Source organism: Penicillium vulpinum, assembly GCF_028829585.1.
Source record: "Penicillium vulpinum strain IBT 29486 chromosome Unknown utg000001l_segment0_segment0, whole genome shotgun sequence".
Lineage (NCBI taxonomy): Eukaryota > Fungi > Ascomycota > Eurotiomycetes > Eurotiales > Aspergillaceae > Penicillium > Penicillium vulpinum.
Window position 1 is genome coordinate 5,893,074 of NW_026643241.1, and position 21,851 is coordinate 5,914,924.

At 48.7% G+C, this 21,851-nt stretch overlaps 8 protein-coding genes across 8 annotated transcripts; 5 read left to right on the forward strand and 3 right to left on the reverse strand.

Moving 5' to 3' along the window:
- Positions 1–4: 4 nt before the first annotated feature.
- On the forward strand, positions 5–3,024 carry N7479_002112 (putative C6 transcription factor Prf; the record flags this gene model as incomplete). The annotated part of the gene is made up of 7 exons (XM_057249809.1): positions 5–320; positions 400–727; positions 787–1,306; positions 1,370–1,861; positions 1,916–1,999; positions 2,070–2,153; positions 2,227–3,024. The coding sequence occupies 7 exons, from the start codon at positions 5–7 to the stop codon at positions 3,022–3,024; spliced, it is 2,622 nt and encodes an 873-aa protein (XP_057114241.1).
- Positions 3,025–3,783: 759 nt separating this feature from the next.
- N7479_002113 (uncharacterized protein) lies at positions 3,784–5,251 on the reverse strand (the record flags this gene model as incomplete). Its single annotated transcript, XM_057249810.1, has 3 exons — positions 3,784–4,473; positions 4,546–4,858; positions 4,917–5,251. 3 exons carry the CDS (start codon positions 5,249–5,251, stop codon positions 3,784–3,786), a joined length of 1,338 nt encoding a protein of 445 aa, XP_057114242.1.
- Positions 5,252–6,099: 848 nt separating this feature from the next.
- N7479_002114 (ribonuclease P protein subunit p40) lies at positions 6,100–7,689 on the forward strand (the record flags this gene model as incomplete). Its single annotated transcript, XM_057249811.1, has 7 exons — positions 6,100–6,243; positions 6,305–6,449; positions 6,580–6,642; positions 6,716–6,817; positions 6,873–7,016; positions 7,060–7,405; positions 7,464–7,689. The coding sequence occupies 7 exons, from the start codon at positions 6,100–6,102 to the stop codon at positions 7,687–7,689; spliced, it is 1,170 nt and encodes a 389-aa protein (XP_057114243.1).
- Positions 7,690–8,050: 361 nt separating this feature from the next.
- N7479_002115 (uncharacterized protein) lies at positions 8,051–10,096 on the forward strand (the record flags this gene model as incomplete). The annotated part of the gene is made up of 2 exons (XM_057249812.1): positions 8,051–8,210; positions 8,265–10,096. The coding sequence occupies 2 exons, from the start codon at positions 8,051–8,053 to the stop codon at positions 10,094–10,096; spliced, it is 1,992 nt and encodes a 663-aa protein (XP_057114244.1).
- Positions 10,097–10,651: 555 nt separating this feature from the next.
- N7479_002116 (bifunctional ATP-dependent DNA helicase/ssDNA endodeoxyribonuclease DNA2) lies at positions 10,652–15,923 on the reverse strand (the record flags this gene model as incomplete). The annotated part of the gene is made up of 5 exons (XM_057249813.1): positions 10,652–13,185; positions 13,261–13,522; positions 13,586–14,080; positions 14,137–14,232; positions 14,292–15,923. 5 exons carry the CDS (start codon positions 15,921–15,923, stop codon positions 10,652–10,654), a joined length of 5,019 nt encoding a protein of 1,672 aa, XP_057114245.1.
- Positions 15,924–16,472: 549 nt separating this feature from the next.
- Positions 16,473–16,896, forward strand: N7479_002117 (uncharacterized protein; the record flags this gene model as incomplete). Its single annotated transcript, XM_057249814.1, has 2 exons — positions 16,473–16,732; positions 16,812–16,896. The coding sequence occupies 2 exons, from the start codon at positions 16,473–16,475 to the stop codon at positions 16,894–16,896; spliced, it is 345 nt and encodes a 114-aa protein (XP_057114246.1).
- Positions 16,897–17,241: 345 nt separating this feature from the next.
- N7479_002118 (carbon-nitrogen hydrolase family protein) lies at positions 17,242–18,313 on the reverse strand (the record flags this gene model as incomplete). The annotated part of the gene is made up of 5 exons (XM_057249815.1): positions 17,242–17,598; positions 17,672–17,750; positions 17,813–18,096; positions 18,152–18,244; positions 18,302–18,313. The coding sequence occupies 5 exons, from the start codon at positions 18,311–18,313 to the stop codon at positions 17,242–17,244; spliced, it is 825 nt and encodes a 274-aa protein (XP_057114247.1).
- Positions 18,314–18,586: 273 nt separating this feature from the next.
- Positions 18,587–21,729, forward strand: N7479_002119 (exosome catalytic subunit DIS3; the record flags this gene model as incomplete). The annotated part of the gene is made up of 2 exons (XM_057249816.1): positions 18,587–18,782; positions 18,830–21,729. The coding sequence occupies 2 exons, from the start codon at positions 18,587–18,589 to the stop codon at positions 21,727–21,729; spliced, it is 3,096 nt and encodes a 1,031-aa protein (XP_057114248.1).
- Positions 21,730–21,851: the final 122 nt, after the last annotated feature.

The window sequence follows — 21,851 nt, forward strand, 5'->3', positions numbered from 1 at the left end:
CGCCATGGCGGCACTTCCGCCGTCCAATTTTGGACCCACATCGTCGCAGTATTCCACAGAATCAGACCCGTCTCAAATGGAATTCTTGTCCGTTGAAAGTGGCGGCGCCGCCGAAAGCACTAGCACAGGAGAAAGCAACTTCGTTCCCCGCCCCAAGCGCATCGCATGTGTTGTCTGCCGTAGGAGGAAACTAAGGTGTGATGGGAGACGACCAAGCTGTGGGACTTGTTCACGTCTGGGACATGAATGCTCTTATGATGAAGTGCGCAAGAAGAGTGGTCCAAAGCGGGGATATGTCAAGCAGCTTGAAGCGCGATTAGGTATGAACTCGCTGAGAACAATGGTCACAAATGCTGTGTTGACAGTGAGCCATATCGCTAATAATCATGACTGTGTCAGCTCAAGTAGAGACCCTGCTCAAAGGCCAGGATCCGGAATCCACCCAACGAACCTCCCCGCATCAACCATTGGAGAATGCATTCACAGCACCCATCGCTGATGAATCTATACTGGATTTGCCTGACCTCTCGGACCTAGGAGGGCTGGGAGGCATTGGATGTAACATAGATAACTCGTTTTCAGCTATGAATGCCCCCGGCGCAGGTCAGCCAAGTCCTATGTTATATCCCCCGCTGTCCAGCACCCCGGGTGGCGGCAACACTCAATGGGACTTGATTAGTTTAGGACTGGAGGAGCCCCTTCCTTCACAGGATGTGATCGATGAGCTGTATGTCTTCCATGCGGCTTTTTCCTTGAATTACTCTCTAATACAACGGTGCCGTCTAGCGAAGCTCTTTTCTTTGAGAAAATCTATCCAATCATGCCCATCATCCACCGGCCCCGTTACTTTGCAGCCCTGACTCTCGCTCCTAATATGCGACCACCGATCTGCCTGCGGTACATTATGTGGTGCAATGCCGCATCTGTCAGTGACAAATACTTCTTTCTACATAATCATTTTTACCAGCGGGCACGCAAGTATGCTGAGGTGGACGAAATGAAAGGATTCGGAGAGAACATCGTCAGTTTAGCACATTGCCAAACATGGATATTCATCGGGACATACGAATTCCGGATGATCTTCTTCCCACGAGCCTGGCTGAGCGTCGGTAAAGCTGCAAGACTAGCATTGATGCTGGGATTGAATCGGCTTGATGGTGTTGCTCTCGATGTCAAACAAACCATTTTACCACCGAGAGATTGGACAGAGCGCGAAGAACGTAGGAGAGTCTTCTGGGGCGCATTTGCCACAGATAGATATGCGAGCGTTGGAACTGGTTGGCCCATTCTTATTGATGAGAACGATGTCAGTATCTGTTCCGGTGCACCCTCTTCACGGCCCAGAGGGCGATAGGCTGACAACAATCAGATCATGAGCAACCTCCCTGCATCCGAAGAATCTTTTACCAAGAGCAAGCCACAACGAACACTTCATCTGAACGATATCATCACCGGAGATGGTGTTTCTACACTATCCCCTTTTGCATGCGTGGTGGTTTTGGCAAGTCTTTTCGGTCGTAATCTCGTACATATCCATCGACCTCAGCCGCAAGACAACGATCATGACCTCAATGGGGATTTTTGGAAGCGCCACAGAAGTCATGATAATATTCTTCTGCATATTTCGCTCTCGTTGCCTGATCATCTTCGACTTCCAACTGGCGTGTCAGACGTGAATGTCATTTTCGCCAACATGAGCATCCATACTTCAACCATATGTCTTCACCAAGCGGCAATATTCAAGGCTGAAAAGAACAAGATGCCAAGTCAGATTACGACCGAAAGCAAGCGCAGATGCCTTGTCGCCGCGAACCAGATTTCGAGTACTATGAAGATGATTAGCCACGTTGATTTGACGAATGTGAGTTTCTATCAAGCTTTTTTGCCCAAAAACATTTATACTAACACCTTGCAGCTAAATCCTTTCATGTCATTTTGTCTCTATATTGCTGCTCGTGTCTTTGTACAGTATCTCAAATCCCGACCAGAGGATTCGAGTGTTCAGTCCTCGTTGCAATTCCTCATCTCCGCTTTGAACGCTATGAAGAACACAAAACCCTCTGACCGAGTCCTTTCTTGTTCAATTGGATGTTGATCTTGATGGAACTGGTATTCGTGCTTTAGACGATAGACAGAAAACCAACATATCTGCAGTAAGTTCGATGGTAGTACGTTTCTCTGGCTTGTTACCCAAGGACCAATGGAAGCTAATCCCATTTTCTCTAGCAATCACACTGCCAAAATAATGTCGATTGTGCTCCTTTATACCAGATCCGCCAAACACAAGGGACCGGGAAGGATGAGTCTTTGCAATATAGTACAAATCGCGGTGGCAATCAACATCCTATGCCTGCCAGTTCGACAACGTGCCTCCCCAACCGAAATAGGGACTCAACGACCCAGCCCACCTCGGGATCAGTCTTTAACAGCGATGATATGCATCATTTTTTCGGAGCTTCCACTCAGGCGACAGGTCCAAAAATGGATCAAGCGGGATCAGCAGGCGCCATTATCGATATGGACATGGACTTTCCAGCTGACTGCGGCAATCTCAGCGACAGAAACAATCCACCATCAGACCATCCCACCCCCTCGACCTTGAATTCATCCTCGAACACGTCCTATTCAATGAACGGTGCTGACGATCCACCACCCGGAAACAAACATCAAAAGACGAACTCGGTATATCCGAGTCAGGGGTCAGCCCCGTCCTTTGATAAAGTCAATTCAAACCTCATGCCACAGGGAAATACAAACCCGCAGTCCATTGATTTGGGCTCTCTGGCTGGTCGGTTTTATCAAAGCAGCTCTAATAGCCCATCAATTCCCGCAGAGGCGTCGGGAATCTTTTCTGTGCCCTCTGCGTGGGACCTTCCAACCCCAAATCCAGACGCGCGCAATGAAGACCTTAGCAATCTAAACATGGAGACTTTCAGTGAATCTCAATGGGCTCAGATGTTGAATATCCAAATCCAGGGTGAAAACGGGACCAACACTGGCTGGGATAACTGGCGGCCGTCGTGAACATACTTTCCCATGAAAGGGTCTTGGTTGAACATCTCCGATGTCAACAACTCATTAAGCTTGATATTGTCACAATAAATAAAATCTCTCATCTTGCCGCCAAACAGATGACATTGGGGCCTTGTGTTCTCAGACCGAGATCCTATGATTTCACTGATTAGGACGACCTATCGACACCTCTATCAATCCTGGCTGGGGATCTCACATGCGACTCGAAACACGTCGTCGTATTGGATACTTTTCTTTTGCTTTCGTTCTTCCTCTCCCTCCTCAGGCTCAGGTTGATCTACGTGAGGCATCGGTCTCCTAGTTCCAAACATTGGAGTCGCTTATTACGATATCTGGGACTGAGCACCTTCTTTCCCCGAGGTTGATTTGACAACCACGGGAATGCAATTTCTTTGCAATTCTCTTCTTGGTACGACCTCGGGATGTTCTAGTAAAGTGGCAGCCTGATAAGCTTACATTAAGCTCTGCTGTTGAATGAAATAATGATGAACGAATAAACGGTCTCTTTGTGGCGGAACTCTTCACTCTTGGATAGCTTATACGGTGACAATCAGTGTATCTGTGTCCTGTCGATTTATGTTAATAAATAAATACTACAATATTACATAAAAATGCTAAGAACTCTATTGATCGTACTCCTTTGGCATTTCTTCAATACGTCCATTCGTGCAATAATCGAGATCATACAGGCGAGGCCAGAAAAAAAAAAAAGCGTGCCGAAAAAGCGTAAGTACAATAAAATGCTAGAGGTTACAGGCCACCACCAGCAGCACCGACAATCTTCAAGCCTCCGGCGCTGGAGCTACCAGGTCCATCAGTGGTAGTCGAGTAAGCCAGCCAGTAGCGAGAGGGATGCCACGCAACAGCAGATACACCAGCATTGATGCCGGCAGTAGGAATTGTATAGATGCTATCACCAGACTCAGCGTGGAAAATCTCTAGTCCATTCCCACCACATCCAAGCTCGTCGCATGCGCCAACAATGTAGCGGCCATCGAAGCTCCAGCTCACGCCACGGATAGCGCCGCCATTCTCGCTGGACAAAGTCCGACGACATATCCAATCAGTTGTGTCCCAGAGGGAGATAAGAGCGTCGCTCCCGCCGACTGCGAGGTATCTGCCCGTCGGAGCAAGCGCAATTGAAAGGCAGGCCGAGGTGTGGGCGTTGAGGGTGTGGATAATATCGAAGGAAGGGTAGGACATGATTTTGACTTTGCCTTCGCCAGTCGTCACGAATACATGTTGCTCCGGACGTTCGGGTGTCGGCATGCACCAGGAGAAGGTTGTCGCATTTGTTTGGACGGTCTGAGGGTGAGGGTCAAGGGCGGTGTATGTGGTTGCGCCGGGTGTAGAGGAGGGTAGGTTGAGAGAATTCACGCCATCAGGGTGGGCGGTAGGAGAGGAGGGGAATTGAACAGAGACAGGGATTAAGGTGTCGTCCTGTTTATCATATGTTAGTGGCTTTCTCACGAGAGACATCAAGTCTGCGGAGTCGCAGCGCTGCATGATTACCTTCTTGCCGACGATCATTGTGCTACCATCAGCAGACCAGGAGAGTGTAAATGCTTCGCCGCCGACATCGAGACGGCTCACACATGTCTTGGAGCGGACATCCCAGAAGCGCACTGTACCATCGGCCGAGCAACTGGCCAGCTCCGCATCGCGGACTGGGTTGAAAAGAGCCTTCTCAATACCAGCTGTGTGGCCACGCAATTCGGTCGAGTATCGTACATGAGGACGTTCAGGGTTCCAGATTCGTAGAGTGCGATCTGCTGAGCCAGTGGCAATCAGTTGGCCCGTGGGGTTCCAAGCAAGAGTGCGGATCCTGTGGTTCCGTCAGTCAATGAACGATAACCCCTGGCGCAAAAACCAGACTTCCTTACGTGTGAGAGCCTGGTCCTTTGGAAACGGGATCTAAGTAGCTTTGGGTCTTCACGCTCCCAAACACAAATGCAAAGTGATCCTTGTGTAGGAGCTCGCGACGCGAGGCGGGCGCCATCTGTTCGTCTTCCTCCTCTAGCAATTGGCGCGAGACTGGAGATCCACCTGCATTCGAACCAGCGGCAAAAGCAGTAGCAGAAGTAGAAGCGATAGGACCTAACAGGTTAGGCTTGATGCTATTCGAAGTCCGATGGACGGACCGAATTGGAGAGTACTCAGATACCGCCTTTGGGTAGCCTGATACTGCCGGGGAATCGTTATCGGGTGTTGCCGCCATCACGAGGGTGGCCTTAGGCACGAAACGTTATCTGCTATATTGGATTGGGATTTTGTGTCCAACTTCCGATTCAGCCACTAGAATTTTCGCAAAGAAATCGAGCTAGAAAAGAGAAATAAGTGGAAGTCCAGTGAGTTTTGTATTTGGCTGAGTCTCGCGGTGTCTCACCTGTGGGGAAGAAATACGTTTTACAGCACATATCAAGGAAAACCACCAGGAACCATGTCATAGACATAAACTTGCTTGTTAAAATAGGTACATTATAAGTGCTTACTTTTGACTTACTCTATATATCTTGTTTCTTCCCAGAGCCGTACTTTGTACATATGTATGGTATGTATGCCACAGGTATTCCAAATGCTCATGTATTATGATTATAACTCACAGTATATTTTGTTTCCTCTATATATATATCATCACATAATAAGCGCCATTGAACGAAATTCTGATACGAAAGAAATGAAACTGAGCTCCAGGTTCAAATATCTCTTACAAACTGACATAAGTGCAAGGCTACATTGAGCTATTACCTAGGTGTACTTGTTGAAATATTGAGATTGTTGATATTTATTGATACCTTCTAACTTGAATTGATACATGCCATTCAGACTCGATATATCTAGATCTTGTATAATGTTCCTATATGGTTACCTAAATCATGTTTAAATACTGCCCAAGATTAATTCAACATCTGAATATGTATGGAACGTTTGATAGCTGCAGCCTTGTGGGTCCGATAAGCCCGAGCTTAATCGAACCTCACCCTTCGGCTGAAAAATTGACCCTTCAGAATTCAAGAGCTTCGATTGTCAACGTTAAGCATAACTTCGAAGGCCATCGGAAACACCATGTTTGACGAAGTGGACGACGCATCGCGTCGTGAAAAGTGTTTCACAACCATCGCTCAACTGCCGACATTCATCGACCCAAAACAGATCCCGGGCAAGAGATCGCCCTTTTCAACGATTCAAAACCATGCATTTATACACTCGGTATGTGGCCCGTGGCCTGCTTTGAGAGCTAAAAGGTTATTTGACTGATCGTTGGGCATAGGTCGAGGTTATCTTGCCGGAGGACTTTCACTCACAGATCAAGACGTCGCTCGAGATGAAACTAGAAAAACCTCAATATGCACGAGTATTCATGACTCCTTTGTCTCTGCTTGAGCATGATTTCTTCAACACATATATCAAGTCAGGTATTTGTGCCTCCAATTCAATCCAAAAGTCGTCCCATATTTGAGTGGATATCAGTTGCACAAGCATCAGGCAGCTTTTGTGCCCAGAGAGTCCGTTTTACCAAAGACAGCAATCTGACTTGGGACATAGGAAATATCTTGATGATATCCGAAGGACGCTCGGGTTCTGATAATGTCTTCACACTCCAAGATGGTTCGTTCTCCTGAAGCTACGGCCGGAAGAGTCTTGCCGTTGCGGAACCGAGAGTTGACTCAAATGGAAATAGGTGTACTTCGAATGGAACTAGGAAAGGAGATATATGAGCGAACAGGTCTCACAGGCAACCCTTTCCGCAGTGGCGGCAGAAAACATACAAGAGAAAGATTCTGTGTGTACAACCAGAGCAAATGGGCTGGCTGAATCTTTACTAATCATGTCGTCAGTGGTAGAATTGAACTTACGGCTACCCTCGATGCTACATGGCAAAAAGGGCTTCGAAAGAATCGTGTGGGCATTCACGAATGTTTTGACTCAATCAATGGCCTGGCTGTTCCATGACCTGGAAGCCAACCCTGGTCAGGATGAAGGTTATCATGCTCCTGAACTTAAGAAATGACAATATGCTAAAAGTCAGAGCAGGAAACAAGCCGATCAACAAGGTTCAACCACAGTGGATAACCTGCGAGCCACAGGAAATTGTTCACGAGCAAATAATCACTCCGCCGTTTCTTGAAAACAGGAAATTACTCGAAGAAATGTCGGAAGGTGATCTGCAGGAACACTGTGGCTCCCTATCCGAATGGGTTGCCATGGTTCAGATGGGTTCTCCGCGATTATCTGGGGAAGATGACATCGATCCGTACCTGAGTCGTTATGCGATTCCAGACGCAGATGAAAGCCAGGCCTCTGATTTGATAAGCTTAAAATGGCATGGCTTGATATCGTCCCGTTGGATTATGCAGCTGTTCCTCAATTTGTGAGTTTGAAACATGGCTTTTAGAAGAATCTGGTTGGGAACTGACATTATCTAACAGGCAAAGCACCAAGGCCAGCAATTTATCGTGGTTTGCGCTTTCCGTTGCCACTTTAGGAAAAGAAGCTGTGGAAGGAAGGGACGGATATACAGTTATGGTCCTTCCTAATGGACAATCTAGTGGACGGCCGAGTGAACAATCCCAGGTTAATAGTGAAGGAACCACAGGACCTGGTCGGATGAATTTATGTTGGGAGTTGATGGGGGCATCAGTGACTGAACCCTAGCCCTTTGCCCTTTGGCGCCTACCCTCGACAGCTTCAATCCTGAGGAATACAATATATTCCCCAGAAAATCCCCCTGCTCCTTCCTTCTTCTTTCTCTTTCCTTCTTCTTTCTCTTTCCTTCTTTCTTTTCTCCCATACTCGTTGCATTCTCTTTTTTCTTTTTACCACCCATTCACTACTACTCATCTACTACCATCCATTCACTACAAAACAAATTTAGCTATTCCATAGCACTTACTCTTCGAGTGTCACTTGCTGCAGCAAGTGACACATTCCATTCATCTTAATTCTTTTCTGTACCTTCCTTGTCTCTGAAAATCTACCACCTGTATTATCATTCACATTTACCCCATCATTCGTTATGGAGCCTACCCAATTCTTTCTTGACGCACTTGCCGAAGTGCCTTATGATGAAGATTCATCCAAGGCTCTTTTGGGCCTCGACGAATGGAAAATTCCTGAGTCAATTTACTACGAAGATGGTTCCTGCATGTCCCTCTGCGAACTTGCTCGTTTCAATGGTAATTGTCTCTCCTAATTTAGGACCACCGAATCGAACTGACTTGTGTTCCTAGGATATGAGTTCGAAGGCGAGAACGATTTTGACCACGCCTTTGCTGAATTCGGTGTGAACCCTGTCGTTGGCCCAGCGACTCTTGATCACCTGGAGCTTGGCCCTGAATTGTCTACTCCCATTGTGACTGATGATGTGGCCACGCTGAGAACTTGCGCTAAGCAATCAAGTACTGTTTATCCGCTCGATACGCTCAACTCTCTTGAAAACGCCGAACTGGGTCCTCCTCTTGCAGTCGTTCAAGTTACTCCCGCCACAGCTGCTCCAGTCCCCCAACATGCTTCGACCAGCATTGGTACATCTGTTAAAGTTGCTCCTGTCACTCAGGCTTCTACTACAGTCACCCAACGCGCTCCGGTCACCATTGATCCACCCATTCAAACCACTATCTCTACTGGTGTTCCAGTTACCCGCGTTACTACAGTCACTCAATTCGCTCCGATCACTATTGAGCCAGCTACCCAAGTCGCTTCTCCCATCTCCAGCTCAGCAACTGGTCTGGGCAAGGTTATTACCTTGTCAGAAGGCAAATCGCGCTCTCAACCTGCTAAGCGACAGCCCAAGCAGAGAGCCAAGCAAGCCCCCAAGAACAAGGAAGATGACGAGCTACACAATACACAGAAGAAGACAAAGGCGCAAAGCACCCCACGCAAGGCGAAAGGCAAGACGACTGTAGCCCCAAAGGAGCAAAGCACCCCACCTAAGGCGAAGGGCAAGACGACTGTATCCCCAAAGGCGCAAAGCACCCCACGCAAGGCGAAGGGCAAGACGACTGTAGCCCCAGCCACACCTCTTCAGAAAATTGCGCCTGCCCCAATCACACCAATGTCTGCACCACTGGCTCGTTTCCCAGCCCCGGTGACTCCAGTGACCGGAGTGACTCGCACGCCAGTGGCCAATCCCAGCCAACAACAACAGCTTCAATCCCGAGAGCAGTGTCTTCGTATGGAATGGGAGCGACTTCAGCAACACAACGCTCAACTCAAGCAGCAGAAGGACTACCTCGAACAGCAACAGCCTAATGATCAACAGCGGCTACAGGTCCACGAACGGCAGTGGAAGATCCACCAACAGCAGTTTGCACAGTGCTATCAAAATATTATGCAGTACAGACAGCAAGTCCGGTATCAGCAACAGCAACAACACCAGCAATTCCAAACTGCAGTGGCTCAACAAGTCCAGCAACCCACCCCAAACATGCAAGCAGTTTATCCCACCACTTTCAAGGGGAACATGCAACCCATGATGCAACAAAGCCATCAACTCCAAGCTCCAGCGACTCAGCAGGTCCAGCAAGTTCAAAAAGTTCAGCATCCCACCCAACACAACCAAAAATGCTATCCAACCCCTCCTAAGGAGCGCGCGCAATCTATGATGCAGCAACTCCCGGTGGCCCAGCAAGCTCGGCAGCTCACCCAGCCCATGCAGTGCATGCAGCCTGTGATGCAGCAACCCCAGCGATTCCAAGCTCCAGCGGCCCATCAAGTTCAGCAGCCCACCCCAAACATGCAAGCAGTCTATCCTACCACTCCCAAGGCGCGCATGCAGCCTGTGATGCAGCAATCCCAGCAATTCCAAGCTTCAGCAGCTCAACATGTTCAGCCGCCTGTCCAACCGGAAATTTATCCATCCCCTCCTGAGTCTATGCAGTCTATTTCTTCACTTTCTGCCCCTTCTCCCGGCAAGAGAACCTTTGAGTTCATGGAGAACATTATGCCCAAAAACTTTGTGGCTAATCCTAATAATCATGCCCGATGGAGTTTTACCCCCAATGGCGACCGAACATACTTGAACGGATCCCAGGCAAAGAAGGCACGAGTCTCTAAGAAGTAGAATCGGGCAGAGATGATGTTTGCCTGGCATAGTGGTGGAAGTTTTTTTTTCTTCTTTTCGAAAGGATCAATCATGATGAAATAACGGAGGATGTCGAGAAAGTTTTTGCTCTTTGTTCTTGTGAATGTGTATTTCAAATTTCGAGGGGGAATTGTTCACGAGGAGGATTCTGATAACGGTGTTCGTAGGTACACATGGATTGTAGCCTACATGAATCAATTGCTCTTTTATCAAATTCCACTGTAAATTCTCTTAACTGAGAGGCTAACATTGAGCATCTTGCGTGTTGCTTTTGCGGACTACGGTGCTCTATCTCCAATGGAAGAAATAAAATCCCAGTGTATAACCACATTTCACAGCCACTAACCAATAGGCTGCAGTGCTAATCAAAATTGAAACATACAGGTACTCAGTGTAATTGCTGAGCCCAAAAAGTTGCATACATTGTAAGACGAATGGCCGTATCGGCACCCCAACTCGAGTGAGATGATAAGACAGGAAAACGGCTCGATTTGCATTTGAAACACAGAAACAAGAACCTTGAAACATGTTATGCTACCCCATCAGATCATTCACTATGTCTCGCAGGATGGGCCGATTCCCAACCACATTCGTGCCATTGAACAACTTTGCGCCCGTCTTTAAAGGCTTTTGAAGGCCAGGCGCTGCTTGTCGGGAGCCCAGTGGGCTTAGTGGTTCACGAGAAGAACAAGTAGAAGGTGATTTGTTCTTGCCCTTGCCTTTGCCCTTGGCAGAGCCGGGAGTCAGGACCACGCCCGGAGACATGAGCTGCGACTGTGTAGTACAAGAAGGGAAGAAATGCTTGTCTATTGCTCCGCTGGGCAAGTTATATACCCAGCCTTTACTTTCTACCAGGCGCACATATTTGCAGAGGAGCTCATTACCATCATGAAGGGTAGATCTGCTGCCGACAACAAGGAGCTTAGTCTGAGCGCGGGTAAAGGCGACGTTGACACGACGCCAGTCACGCAGGAGCTCGCCAACGTTTTTTTCGGCGTTACTGCGGACGCAGCTGAGGATAATGATCTCTTTGTCACGGCCTTGGAACTTGTCTGTAGTATGCATTTCCAGATCTGGGGTGTAGTGCCGTAGGCTCTGGCGAAGGAGCGAGAGTTGACTGCGGTAGAATGTGATCACACCAATGTTGCGCGCAGGAATACCACAGGCAATGAATGACTCCACGAGTTGCGAGCAGAGGAAAACCTCCATGTGATTCACGACACGATTTCCCTGTGCTATCTCGAGGGCTGCAGGGCCAATGGGATCGGTGTTGACTAGGCGCGTTTTTGCAGATGGCGTGAGTAAGTCTCGGAGCCAGCAGGGGCTACTGGGAGAATCCGGGCAGAGTTCCCGTTGGGACTGTGACTGAGCATGGCTCAAGTCCTCGACATGGAATTTCTCGAGGGCGTTGATGTTGGGTATGTCTAACGATCGGGCGGCCACCTGCGGCGTGCCACATTTGAGACGGCCTGAGTAGATCAGGGTATTGGAAAGTAGCATGATTTCCTCACACATGCGGTACTGGTGCTCTAGATTGACAACTGAATCCGGCTGTGCATCCGAGAGTAGTTTGAAGAGACTGACGTCAAGTCCTCCTTCCTGGGCGGCTTTATTCTGCACAAGCGGCGGCAATTGATAGTGATCACCGACTAGGATGAAAGTCCTTGCCATACGAATCGGGCCGAGACAGACTGGCAGCGTGATCTGTGACGCCTCGTCGACAATACAATAGTCAAAGATGCGTTGGTTGAAAATGTTATGGTTGACTCCGAGGCATGTAGTGGCAACGACCTGCGGCTTTTCATATGAATCCTTGAGTTCTTCAATGGTTGATTTCGGGATTGCGGCAAGATCGGCAAATTCCTGAACGTCTGGATGAATTTTGACGGTCGCACCTATACGCAGCACACGAATGCCGTCGTCTCGAATCTTCAGCAAGATGTTGTCAACTGCAGTGTGGGTGTAAGATGTAAGAAGAACACTCTTGCCTTGTGCGACAAGGGCCCTAATGATGTGGGCAATGGTTGTGGTTTTTCCAGTCCCAGGCATTCCAAGGACAAGAGCATAGTCTTTGGCACTCATTACTTTGTCAATGGCTTGTCTTTGATCAACATTGAGGTTGCCAGGATCGGAGATCGTGTATGAAGATGAGGTCGTCTTGAAGGCGGGGGCTTGCCCCTCAACAATGAGCCGTCGAAGCTGCCTCGCTTGGAACAGGTCTTTATCCATCATACAGATGAGGTTGTTTCGAACGATGGCCATGCCATTGCTAAACTCATCTTTATCGATCCGATAAACGAGCTGCTCATATGGGTTTTTTAGAGCAGCAGGCTCTTCTTTTCCAATCTCCATGATTCCTCTGAAAGACTGATTTGTGACTGCATCGAAACCAGCCGTCTTTGATCGTGCATTGTGAAGTTTCCGGTCCACGGCAACCTCGATGTGTGACGAACTAGCATTCACCACGTATCCGTTGGCGAGAGCAAAATGGCCCTTTTCATCTGAAACGACAATCGGTTCACCGACAGATATTTGAGATGCAGCAAAGGAGAAACCAGGAGGCGCTTGTCTTTTGACGAACGTGTAATGACAGCGATTTATCTTTGCCCCAGTGTTCTCCTCATACACAGAGTTTGGATCTATAACGACGTCCCCGAAGCATCGGCCCAAGGCTTCTCGCTCGCTGCTTAGCAACGTCCAAAGTTCTCGCCGGAACTTCACGAGATTGCCTTCTTCTTTAGTCAAAAGTTCATCCCATTTACGAAAGAAGTCGCGATCACCGTCGTTCAGATGACCGACAGCTGCATCGAAATCCTCGCCAAGTGCGCTGGTCTCGCCATCACCATCCTCGGAGAGCTTGTGATAGATGAGGCAAGGAGTCTTAGCATAGCATCGAATACATTGACGAGCTTTCTTCAACATTGGTGGAAGCTGCTCCCTTTCACGAATATAGCCAGCGAGGTGATTGCGCACCTGGATCATCTGGAGTAGTTCGTGCCGGACCCCACGGATACTGAAAGTTTTCGTTAACTCAAGGTAGTAAAGAAGCCCAAATGTAACATCGATGTCTGCAACGATTTTTTAGCAAGCAATTAACTAGCCGAAGGAGCTTTGCGAGCTCGAGAGAATATTCCACTACCTACCATAACGATCTGACAGGAGTAGAGTGTAGAGAGCTGTTTGAGCCCTATGTGACTGGTTTGTATCCCTTCGTCCAGTCTTGAGTTCCAGCGGCACCACCAGGGTTTTCTCCATGTTATCTTCGCGACAAGCGACTTGTACTGTCGCATCGATATTGCCTTTGAGGCCATACATTGGGGACCAGATGTGCTCCTCTACCTCAAGCAGTTTGTTGATACTCAGATTCAGCTTAGAGCTATTGCGATCTTCAACCATCGATTTGGTCTATTGATCTTGATTAGCAAGGTTTCTTGGCTGAAAGAAGCCTCCATCGGCCGTGAGACATACCTGTGGCTTGAGATGCAAGAAAGCATCTGCCCAGTCGAGAACAGCAGGCATCCTGCTCATGAGATATTCAACAGCTTCTGGGATACTCATTTGAATCGAGTACAGCTCTTCAATGTGTCTGCCCATGACGGTTTCGACCAAGGCCTTCAATGACACCATATCCCATTGATTCGCTTTGAGGGCTTCTTGAAAGACTTCGTGGAAAAACACTCCGAAGGCTTGCGGTCGCTCGAGTGCAGAAATGACTTTGACTCGATCTTGAAGGACAGCTCGTCGCTGACAGTCTATCGAGTCTGCTACGACCGTAGCAGAAATAAGATGGTCGGGGTGAAGAATGATCATATGGTTCAAGTTATCCACAACGCATTGACCGGCTGCGTTGAAGTGCCCTACCAGGTGGATATACGAGTCCTTGCTGCAGGGAGTGTCAAGCCATGACTCTCGCAACACTATCGTCTTGCGGTCTCGGGTTTTCTCGTCTTCAACTAGCAAACACTGTACTTAAAGTCAGCGCACGGGACTATATCCGAGGCAAAGGCAAGGTGTCTGACCTGCTCTGGCTGAGTACGTCCTTTCGGAGTAACATATGTGCTCTTCATGATGTCAACGATGTGGTAACGTTTGATAGCTTGTCGTCCTTTTAGGTTCTATTTGTTTTGACTGTCTTAGCATATATTTAGAGATTAATCCACTAAGAGTGACTAACATGAGCCGGTCCTCCTTCACCTGCTTGCTTCATAGTTTGCTCAATGGCCTCCAGATCAAAATCATCATCAAACTCATCATCCGATGATGCCACCTCAGCTTTGACAGGTGCGACAGTCGGGGGCTTGCTATGCATACTCTCCTTCACCGAGTCATCCATTGCCTCTAACCTCTGCAAAGATAGTGGCCCAGTAGTGGCTGGCTTTGATGAATTGACCGGGACGGGCTTTGTATCGCACTTTGCAAGTATTTCCTGTAGGTTGTCGGGTAGATCATCATATTCATCTTCAAAGTCATCAAACTCATCGCGTTTTCTTTCGTTAATCGTAGTGTTATGGGGTATGGGAGGTTTGCTGTCGAGGATTGAATTCTCTTTGGGCTGCCATGACCGAGACTTTTCTGCGGCAAGAACAGCCCAGCTAGAAGATCCCAGCGAAGCAAACTCATCTGATGCATGTGCCGGCTCGATAAAAGGATCCTCAGAAGCACCGACTAGGTCCATCAGATCTTGGTCAAGATCATCGTCTCCGAACTCGGAGGACGACTCTTGAAGAACGGGCAGTTTCCCAAGTCTTACTTTCTCGGGCGATACGCCACATGGGGATTCATCGACTTCTTCATCGGCTTTGTGAAGCCTATGGTCCTTTGTGGGTGAAGACGATCGACACCTTCGCGTATCCATATGTTGGCGCAGAGGCGACGATCCAGGTGGACCCGTCTCGGCAGGGGCCATGTGTATACTTTTCTCAATCTTCTCCATAAGATAGTTGATCCTTGAGGACTTAGGGTTCCCAGATTCGACATTGCTGCTGGTTCGTTGAAACATGCCGCGGTTGGGACCAACATCTAGTCGATTGACTCGTCGTCGTTTTGTCCGAGAGGTGGGGAAATCGGTAGTGCAGCTAATTGCGCGTCTTAGCCCCGAGGAATCTCGACTTGTTCTGCCCGAACCTGGTGTCTGAGGCGATGAGGAAAGAAGATTTGCGAGCCGCGGCGGTGGAAGATCATCCGGACCATTGACCATGTTTTTATCCATGTAGTTGTTCCACAAATCAGCAGCCATGTCATGCTGTGGTGTCTTGAAGAGGGCTTGCATTGCATGAAGATCAAGGGCTTCTTTTTGCGCCTTTTTCTTATTCCCGTTCGAGGGAGAGCCAGCAGGCGAAGAACTGTGCTGGCGTTTTCTGCGACGGCCCACTGGGGTCTGGGATGAGCTGTCTGGGTTCGAGCTGGCAGGCACATGCTGCCAGATGACATGCTCAACTGGTGTTACCTCCGGGCCTGGTGCGGGATCAAACGAATCCTCGGCATTACTGATTAAGTCTGCCAGAGGTATCTTGTTTCCTGGAGTCTGAGGACATTCTTTAATCGGCTTTGATTCTTGTACTTGGGGTTCCGGTGCTTGAGCTTCGCGAGACGGAGGGCATCCTTTGTCAGATGACGCTTGCATCAGACCTGTCACACCGTTGGTGCCTGTGTTTTTATGTTCTTTGCTTCCATTAACTGATTTCGTCTCGTCTTCCAAAGTAGCGTCGTCGGGAACTACCTCGTTCTCTTGGAAGCGAAAAGCGTTCAATTTTGTTCGTGAGTTTGAAGATATAGGGTATGCATTGTTTGCTGCCATTGCTTCCATTCGGAAATATTCAATGACGCGTTCAAAATTGGTAAGGATACATTCCGCGGGAAGCTGGAGCAGGACAACGTCAGAAATGGGGATGCATTGGGGTTTGAGATGAAACACACCAGTTAAAAGAGGGTATTTACCGGTTTAATTACTTTGGATGTTCGTGCATATGGAAAAATGAAACGAATGGCGAGTCCAGCGCCTTGCTGGCGGCATGGGGAAGAAGTGATAAGAACGCGTCGCGTGTGTAGTGCTGACACCTATTTTCCAAGGCAGAAGCGCATATATCTGCCTCAAATAACGGGTGTAAAGGCGGACAAGAAAATTGCCCCAAAGTAGACTAGCGCAATAACTGGACAGCTTCCCGGCCTTTTACGGCTTCGACATCAACCCGCCGAACCACCCCTCCACTCTCCTGCAAGAGGCAACATATCAATTGAGACTATTCTTGCTACCTGAATCTAATCGGATATTCTGACCCTTGTGACTTCCACCAATTTTATCGCACGCCCGTGTTCATTCGATCGGCCTCAACCCTCCTTCACCCCCATCTTCAAGATGACTGCCCGGCCATTGTCGCACATCCTCCGGGTGCGCTGCCTGCCTCGCCAGCCCCAGAACACTCAGGCATTCTCAACTCGATCCAGTCTGCGTGCCGCGGACCACGGTGATCACTATGATCCCCCCACTGGCTGGCTGTTCGGTATCAAGCCCGGCCAGAAGTACGTGAAGGAAGGCTGGGAGAACATTTGGTACTACGGATTCATTGGAAGCTTTTTGGTCGCTGGTGTCGCATATGTTTTCAAGCCTGATACCTCGTACGTATAATCCATATCTCGCGCCTCGTTATTGGCGTCTGTGCTCCTCGCACAACTGGAAGACTGACGATTGCAATAGTATACAAACATGGGCTCTCGAGGAGGCCCGACGGAGACTGGAAGCTGAGGGCATTCTCGAGGATCCTGACAAGGTCAAGAAATAAACGCCAAATTTGTACGCTGTACATAGAGATCAAAGAGGGACTATTTCGATTTATGCCTGTACTACCTGCGACGGCAGATATGATGTTCCGGTCTCGTTCTTAGACAGGTTTTTTGCATGCTCATCTATTTTCGTTTGTTCCTTGTTGTATCACTTTACACTTTTCGAAGTTTCTTTCCGTCATGTTGGTTATAGGTGCTCCGGTCGCAAAAAAATGCTTATAATTCGCACTGAGTACATCATGAAATGATTGAAGTTAAACCGCATGAAAGTTGATATATAATAGGCTCCTTGCGAATTGTACTGAAAAAGAGGCATTCGCCGCCTCGCTGTTCACGCAGGGTTCTCAAATCTCTGGATATAGATCATTTCTCCGAAGCAACGGCATTTCACGCCTAATCTTTGCCACAAGATCGAGATCAATATCGGCAGTCGCAATTTGTGGTTCATGGTGCTCATCTCCCAGCTTTGCTACTACTTCACCCCAAGGGTTGATGATAATAGAATGACCGTAGCTTTGTCTCTTCTCATTATGGGGGCCTGCCTGCGCAGCTGCAATCACGTACGACTGGGTCTCGATGGCCCGTGCTCGTAGCAAAGGCTCCCAATGAGCCTTGCCAGTCGGAACAGTGAATGCTGATGGGTATGTGATGATTTCAGCATTCTGTCGCCTCAATGCCAGGCTGATCTCTGGAAAACGCAACTAGGTGATCCGGCAAGAGTAAGAAGCTGAACAGTCTGATGTCCGATATAATGTCAACATGCATTGTACTTACATCAAAACAAATGCTTAGGCCAACACGCCCTATAGGTGTTTCAAATGGCCTTGGAATTTGTTGTCCCGGCTGGACGCTCCTGGGTGGAATAATAAGTTAACTGTGAGATCTTTGTATAAGAATAAAAACAAGAAATCTTACGCGCTCTCCTTGAGTACAGGCCCATCTTTGATATCAACGTCGAATAGATGGATTTTCTGGTAGTTTTGGGTAATGATTCCCTTGTCGTCGATCCAAATCAATGAATTCTTGAGCCTGGTTTCAGAAGCTACTTCATGAATCCCAACATTGATGTGGATGCTGTGCTCCTTGGCATCTCTCTGTAAGGACGAGACAAAACTAGCCCTCTCTTGAGACTGGGCGAGGGAGTATGATTGCTCTGCCGAGGATGCGATATAGTCCGATGCCTCGGGGAGAAACAACACCTAACATATATGAGCTGTCTATCGGAGAGTTGGCATTAGAATATATGAATATCACCTTGGCGCCTGCTGCTGCTGCCTTTTGAACCAGCACTTTGCACTGAGCTAGATTTAACGTGATGTTGCTAGTCGAGCATAGCTGCCCCACGGCCTATATCAAAGTAGGTTATTAGCCAAGTGGCTCGCGCCCGTTCGATAGTGCACATACCGCTAGAACCATAGTGTTTAGATTTCAGAATCAGAAAGAAGTCTGGAAGCAAGTTCTTTACGAAAAAGAAAAAAAAACGTTTGTTGTAGTAATCAAATGGCATCTTTTGACCCCAAAGTGACGACCTCCAGGGCTGCCCAGGTGCCCGTATGCTGACTCAGCTAGTTATCGCGATGATCAGCGATAACCTTTCTTCCGCCAAGACTCTCACCTCGGATCTTTCACAAGACACACAGGTTTTGACATATTCAACAACTGCTAGACGGCAGAATCCTAATCGCCGCAATGAAGAGTTTAAGGAGGGACTTGTCTGCCAACCCGCAGGCCGCAAATGTCACCAGCAAGGTCTTCGTTAGGTCCACGAAAAGTGGAAAGGTGCAAAAGATTGTCCGCGAGCTCTATTTGAGAGAAGATATTCCTTGCTCTTCCAAGCTCTGCTCACAATGCCCGACGATTGCGCCAGCTGATGCTAATGGAAATAGTAAGGAAACCATTACTGTGGTCAAGCAAGTTGCTAATACGAAACAGTTGCGCCGTTCATCCTATCCGATCGCCCCGCCGGCACAACGGCATTTCCACGAGGCCACTACCTTGTTCCAGATACAAATGCGCTACTTAATGGAATGGATCTTTTTGAGCACACTGGGGCCTTTTACGATGTGATTGTCCTCCAGACCGTCCTCGAGGAATTGAGAAACCGATCCCTACCACTCTACAACCGTCTTCTGGCCCTCGTCAAATCAGACGAAAAGCGCTTCTACCTCTTTTTCAATGAATTCCGCCGAGAGACTCATGTTCGGAGAGGTCCGGAGGAAACAATCAACGATAGGAATGATCGCGCTGTGCGCATGGTAGCAAGTTGGTACAGTTCCCATCTACAACAATCAGCAAAGAAGGGAAAGAAAGAGAAGGCGATTCCGGCAATTGTGGTCATCACTGATGACAAGGAGAATCTCCGGAAATGCAAGGAAGAAAATGTTGCGGCCTTGTCGCTATCCGACTATGTCTCCGGTTTGGAGGGGTCCGAGATGTTGCTGGATATGATCAGCGAATCAAAGGATGCGCGAGATGCCAAAGAAGCAACACGCGGGGAACTATTCTACCCTGAATACTTCTCAATGTCAAAACTCACAACTGGCCTGCGAGCCGGAACATTGCACCAAGGAGTGTTCAATGTTTCTCCCTACAACTACCTGGAAGCCTCCGTCAAGACCGCAGCTTTCGATAAACCTCTTCTTATTCTAGGCCGTGATAACAGTAACCGCGCTATTGCAGGTGATTCTGTTGTGGTCGAAGTACTGCCAAAGGATCAGTGGAAGAGCCCCTCGACTAAGATTGTGGACGAGGAGGCCGTGACCCGTAATGATAACCCTGATACTGAGGAGACCGAGGCTGTGGTGACAGACAGAGAACGAAAAGCTCTGCAGGAAGAAGTCAAAAAGGCCCATGGCAAGAACTCGGATGGCAAGCCACAACCTACTGCCAAGGTTGTTGGTGTGATCAAGCGCAGCTGGCGTCAATACGTTGGTCACGTTGACTCGAATTCTACTGGCTCACAGGCCTCTGGCAGACGGCAACAAAACGTCTTCTTACTGCCGATGGACAAGCGTATCCCGAAGATCAGAGTTCGCACAAGACAGGCTGGCGATATTCTCGGTCAGCGTATCCTTGTCACCATCGATTCTTGGGACCGCGATTCGAGATACCCTACTGGTCACTTCGTTCGTTCTCTGGGAGAGCTCGAAACCAAGGGGGCCGAAACCGAGGCTCTACTACTTGAATACGACGTGCAGTACAAGCCATTCCCGAAATCTGTACTGGACTGCCTCCCATCCGAAGGACATGATTGGAAGGTACCTGTCTCGAAGGAAGACAAGGGCTGGAACGGCCGGAAAGATCTTCGAGACTTGCTGATTTGCAGTATCGATCCACCCGGTTGTCAGGATATTGACGATGCACTTCACGCGCGTCTCCTACCAAATGGAAACTATGAGGTTGGTGTTCACATTGCGGATGTGTCGCATTTCGTCAAGCCCAACAACCCAATGGATCTCGAGGCCAGTGTTCGTGGAACCACTGTTTACCTTGTCGATAAGCGTATCGACATGCTTCCGCATCTCCTTGGTACAGACCTTTGCTCTCTCAAGCCCTATGTTGAGCGATATGCCTTCTCGGTTATATGGGAGGTGACACCTGATGCCGAGATAGTGTCTTCGAATTTCACCAAATCGGTCATTCGCTCCCGAGAAGCATTCAGTTACGAACAAGCTCAGTTGCGCATCGACGACAAATCACAGCAGGACGAGCTGACTGAAAGCATGCGCACCCTCTTGAAATTCTCCAAGGTTCTCCGTCAGAAGCGTATGGACGCTGGTGCCTTGAACCTTGCCTCTCCGGAAGTTCGTATTGAGTCTGAAGGCGACGAAGTGGGCGATCCCTTGACGGACGTGAAGACTAAGGCCATGCTTGACACAAATAGTTTGGTCGAGGAGTTCATGCTTCTCGCCAATATCACTGTAGGCACAAAGGTCTACGAGTCCTTTTCTCAGACGGCCTTGCTACGTCGACACGCCACACCCCCGCCTCAGAATTTCGAGGAGCTTCAAAACCAACTGTCAAAGAAGCGGAACATGGAGATTGATGTCTCCAGCTCGCGAGCTCTGGCTGATTCCTTGGACCGCTGTGTCGATCCCAAGAACCCATTCTTCAACACTCTGGTCCGTATCTTGGCGACCCGTTGCATGACCTCTGCTGAATATTTCTGCGCGGGTGCCTTTACCGAATCTGAATTCCGTCATTACGGTCTGGCCTCGCCCATCTACACCCACTTTACTTCGCCCATTCGACGATATGCCGATCTGATGGTTCACCGACAATTGGCTTCTGCCATCGGGTATGAAGGCGAGGATGGACACGCAGTCATCGAGGGTGTCACCACCCGCAACAAGCTAGAGGACATCTGCCGAAACATCAACGTCCGTCACCGCAATGCACAGCATGCCGGCCGCGCTAGTATTGAATACTACGTGGGTCAGGCTCTCAAGGCCCGTGGAGAGAAGATGGCCGCCGATGGTGTCGATGCTGGTATTGAAGAAGAAGGATACGTGATGCGTGTGTTCGAGAATGGTGTTGTCATCTTCGTTCCCCGCTTTGGTATTGAAGGTGTTGTTCGTCTGGAGGACTTTGTCCTGCCTGGTGAATCTGGAGCCCGTTCTGTCGCTGAGAGGCGGGAGCTAGCTCCTCACCGCACCACGGACTTTGATAGCGAGGAATACACCCTTCGTGTGGAAGAGAAGGGCCACTCAGAGAAGGAGCGCAGTGTGACAGTTGAACTCTTCCAACGGGTTCGCGTCAATGTTAGCTCCGTCAAGGAAGAGGGTCGTGGCGCCGGCAAGAGAAGGGTCCGGATTCTGGTTATGGAGGCATGAACCAAAAGCTACATCCATGTAGATTAGATCTAGTATTAAAACGGTGTTCAAATCAAGTTAATGACAAGACGATTGTCTATTTTTGTATGTTCATTTTGTCTGGCATATATGTACTCCGTATT